The sequence below is a fragment of the Humulus lupulus genome, chromosome 6, assembly GCF_963169125.1.
Source record: "Humulus lupulus chromosome 6, drHumLupu1.1, whole genome shotgun sequence".
NCBI lineage: Eukaryota > Viridiplantae > Streptophyta > Magnoliopsida > Rosales > Cannabaceae > Humulus > Humulus lupulus.
Window position 1 is genome coordinate 185704704 of NC_084798.1, and position 4470 is coordinate 185709173.

At 41.1% G+C, this 4470-nt stretch overlaps 1 protein-coding gene across 1 annotated transcript; it reads left to right on the forward strand.

Annotated features, from left to right (window-relative positions):
* Window positions 1-2549: 2549 nt before the first annotated feature.
* Window positions 2550-4227, forward strand: LOC133785742 (uncharacterized). The gene is made up of 3 exons (XM_062224957.1): window positions 2550-2847; window positions 3111-3532; window positions 3607-4227. Exons 1-3 carry the CDS (start codon window positions 2550-2552, stop codon window positions 4225-4227), a joined length of 1341 nt encoding a protein of 446 aa, XP_062080941.1.
* Window positions 4228-4470: the final 243 nt, after the last annotated feature.

The following is a 4470-nucleotide window of genomic DNA, read 5'->3' on the forward strand; positions in this document are numbered from 1 at the left end:
GTCCATTCTTCTGAAATCTTCACTCTAATCCTTCATCAAAGTAAGTTTTCTGGTCAATTTTTTTTTATACTATGATGTGCCTATTTTCCCCTTTATTTTTGATTTTTGAGTTCTTGAATATCCCTGTCAGTTCTTGCAAAATGGTTTCGGGGTAAATTGGAATATTGATTTGCACTAAGTTTGGTAGAAAAATAATGCTTTGCAGGGATGATGAATTACTTGGGTAGTTAGGATTATAACTTTAGGGCATGAAATCGAAGTAAAAATTCCATTTCTAAGCTAGTAGAAAAAACTGGGTTTTTCCCGCCCTTTCAGAGTCGAAAAGTTTTTCCTGAAAAACTTTTCACTTCTACTTTTTAATCCATTTTCCAAATTGTTCGCTTGAAATGTAGTGTTTTTTGTCAGAATGCTGCTGGTCGTATAAAAACTTAACTTTTATACACGAGCAACGTTATTCCAAATTTTAAACATCTTGATCCTTTCAGTCATTAGATTCTCATCTCGCCTTTTCTGTTCCCAAATTTTCATGCAAGATTCGTGGGGAGGTGAGAGGCCAATTGATCACTACTACAAATATAGGCTTTCTCTGCGTTTTTTTTCTAGCATTAAATTAAAAACGCAGAGAAAAGGTTCAAATGAGTTTGAAACACGAAATGGGAAAAAAATACACTTTTCTCCGCGGTTTTCTATACAAAACCGCAGAGAAAAGGGTACCTTTCTCTGCGGTTTTGTTTATGGAACTGCGGAGAAAAGTGGTACACTTTTCTCTCCAGTTTTCTTTATGGAACCGCAGAGAAAGCCTTTACCCTACATAAAACCCTCGACTCACAACCTTACTCATTCTTATAATTTCTTCCACTTTGGCAGACTCGAGAGGAATGGCGCAACCATTCTTCCCCAGCCACGGTTAGTGCTCTTTTCACCTTTTTTTTAGTTTTTTTTTTCATTTTCTTCCATATTTAGGCTACAACTCATGTAAATATACATATATATTGATTTGTTTTTAAGTTTTAGGGCAAAAATGAATATATATTGATTGAGTATAATGTGTTTTGAATGTATGTTTATAGGGTGATTTTTAAGCTTTTTTCCAACGTTTTTGAACGTTTGGGAAGGAATAAAAGTCATTTTTATTGTTCAAATCAGGTATTGATCACTAAAACTTGACTTTTTTTTTGTTTTTTTTTAATTATTTCGGTTATTTGTTATTTTTATATTATTTATCTAGTTTTTATGTATTTTGATAATGTTAATATTAATTATGTTTACTCTTTAAAATGTATTGTATTTGACATAATTTTTTATACTTTTTATGAAATGTATATATATAATATAGAATATATATAATCAGAATTGAAAATAATTATATATATCGAAATTGAAAAATAATTTTTTTTTTATTAAAATGGCTTTCTGAGCGGTTGTATTAACAAAACCGCAGAGAAAAGGGTACCTTTCTCTGTGGTTTTTTCAACACAACCGCAGAGAAAAGTGTGGCTTTTCTCCGCGGTTTTCATACCACTTTTCTCTGCGGTCGAATACACTGCACTTTTCAATACTCTCGAAAACCGCAGTGTATTAAGTAAAAAAACCGCAGAGAAAGACCTTTTTTGTAGTAGTGGATGATGATCTGCTGGCCCAACTGCTCGAGGACGAAGAACAACCGTCCCTGCTAATTCCGGAGATCCCTTTTTCTCGAAACAACCCAAATAATCCTTCGACCTCACCTCAAAACATGGGTTGAGTAAAGTCTATAGCCCAGAAAAACAAATCATCCAAACGTCCTTCAAATCAGCCTACTCCTCGGGCTGAAATTCCTTCGACCAGTGGTCGAGATGAAAATACCCCTGATCTAGAAATCCAAAATCAAGCCCGTCTCCGCAGATTCCTTAGACTAGCCATCGAATGGTATGTTGCTCCTCCTAGCCAAATCACAACTAGGATGATAGCCAATTATCTAAGAAAGTATGGACTTTCTGGGGTAACTTTGTTCTTACCTACAACCAACCAGCGGGCAAACCTGCCCGGAGGTTCCTTCAACGCCTGGTCGAGGTATCATATTGAGGCAGGAGCGATCCTACCTCTCCATCCTTTCTTCCAAGGAGTGGCCAATTATTTCGGGGTCGCTCCTTTCCAAATAACCTCGAATGGGTATAGAATTCTCTCCGCACTATATATCCTTTACAGTCATAAAAAGTGGCCTGTTCCTACGCCACATGAGGTCAACTACCTGTCGACCTCAAATCCAACCCCAACCAAGAAAATACGGGGTTTGTCATCTTTGCCACCAGGAAACAACCCGCACCTTTTTGAGTGAGACCACCTTCAAATCTAATGTGGGGAAATACCACCTGGAGTACTTTTTGACTATCGACTTGGTCGGCAACAACCTAGCCTTCACCCAAGGAGGTAACTTCTTCGTTTTTCTGGTCGTTTATTTTCCTTGTATTTTATTTGCATTCCCCTTAGAGAATTAGCATATTTCAAGTCCATGGCTACGACCGGCACCTACTCCAGAAATGGAGGTCCGAGCACCATTATTGGCCAACATGACTGACGTAGAGAATGGCGTCAAACAACTGGTCACTAAAGCCAACCTAAGGCTAGTTGGGATTCTGGCACCTCACCAGGACGTGAGGGAGTCAACGGCGGGGAGTGCAACCGGTGAGGAAATTCCCGAGAAACACCCAGATGTGTCGCAACCTCCAAGGAGGAGGACAACTGGAGTGACAATCGAGGAACCCTCCAGCACCACGCGAGCAGCCGCTCCCCCTGCCCCTTCGGGAAAGGGAAAAAAGAAAGCCTCCAAACCCTCTGCACCCATTGACGAGTCTTCATATGAGAACGGTACTATCTTCTCATTCTTAAATAGTTTTCCCATTCCCCTGTCACTTATTTGACGGGGACAACAACTTTAAGTATACTCCAAATTTAAATTCAGATTTCTTCCAGGCAGTGAGTGAGTGTACGTAGCAGTAGTTCAGTAAGTAATGTAGCGACTAATAGTTATAGCACGGGTATTTCACTTACAATTGTCTTTGTTTCCTTTTTTGACATAGCACACTCATTTATTTATACTGTCTAACTGTTTGTGTATTTCCTTCTTGCAGACATGCCATCCGAAGAGATGTTCAACCTCTACAGTGTGCCTGATGCTCCTGCGATCAAGAAGAAGACAAGCAGGCGGCATCGTAGGGAGAGCAGTAAAGAGCCTCTGGTCAAGAAGACTCGCATTGAGGACCCTCCAGCAGCTGGTCCTTCGAAAAATACAACACCACCTCCATCTCCCCTTGAGCGACAATCTCTGCCTGTACTGGCCGGGTCGACCCCTCCTCCACCAGCTCCTATTGATCAGACACAGCCAGCTGCCCCTGTTCAAACAGGGGATGACTTATCGAGCCGTGCTCTAAAATCGGCCAAGGAAAGGATGACATGGATCCTGAAGCATGAACACAGCCGAGAAGCCATGGCTGGGACAGAGTCGATGGATGTCGACCATATCTTGAACCGCGCACTAAACGAGCTTGCCAGTGTAAGTTATCTCTTCCTGTTGAGACTCAATCTTTTTATCTATTACAGTCATTTTAACTTTTGTTTTGATCGCAGGCAATGTTGACCATGACTGCTGGCCGGCTCCGCTCGGGGGTCATCACTGAGCAATCCAAGGCGTTCGAACAACGGCACGCTGAGGAACTTAAGGTCATTGAAGAGAAATATACAGAGCAGCTTAAGGCGGCTCAGAAGGAAAATGCCGCATTGCTCGAGGAGAAAAATAAGCTGGCCGAGGAGATGAAGCAACAGCAGGTTGCACTGAACAAAGCCCTTGAAGCAAAGGAGAGGTACAAAGAGTCCCACCTCACCAATTTTCGCGAAGCCAAAAGACTCGAGGCGGCCCTGATCGAGAGTAGGCAAGAGGCTGATAAGTTGGAGGCTCGCATCAACGATCTCGAAAAAGCCAACACCAGCAATCTGGAGAGGTACAAGGGCACCACGTCCAAGTGCTTCCATGATTTCTGGAAACACAACCAAGGGGCCGATTTCAGCTATCTCTCTCAGTGCATGAGGCAAACTGAAATAGCCCGGTGCGTTGCTCTCTTGGAGGAAGAAGAAGGAGTGAAAACCCCAGCCTCGCACGAGATCTCTTTGGCCACTGGCATTGAAGGCATAGAGAATGAAGTCGAAGCTGCAGTCGACCAGGAAAATCCACAAGACCCTCCTGCCTCATGATTATAATTTTTTTTTTATCTGTACTTCAAGACAATTATATTTATTGCTGCATGGGCAGCTTTAACTTTTAACAGACAATTGTTGGATTAGCTTATACATGATCTTTATTTATTTTCATGTATATCTAATATTAAACAAATTAATACGAGATAGCCTAAAACATGTTTCTAAAATTGAACTCAAAGAGAAACAAATAATAGAATACTTACAGTATACGCATCGAAATTAAAGAGTCATTCCTTC

Bases quoted from the DNA above. Each gene is read 5' to 3' on its own strand.
- LOC133785742 (XM_062224957.1), top strand. From the start codon at position 2,550: ATGACTGACGTAGAGAATGGCGTCAAACAACTGGTCACTAAAGCCAAC. The intron at 2,848-3,110 runs GTACTATCTTCT...TCCTTCTTGCAG, and splicing joins CGAGTCTTCATATGAGAACG to ACATGCCATCCGAAGAGATG. The intron at 3,533-3,606 runs GTAAGTTATCTC...TTTTGATCGCAG, and splicing joins CACTAAACGAGCTTGCCAGT to GCAATGTTGACCATGACTGC.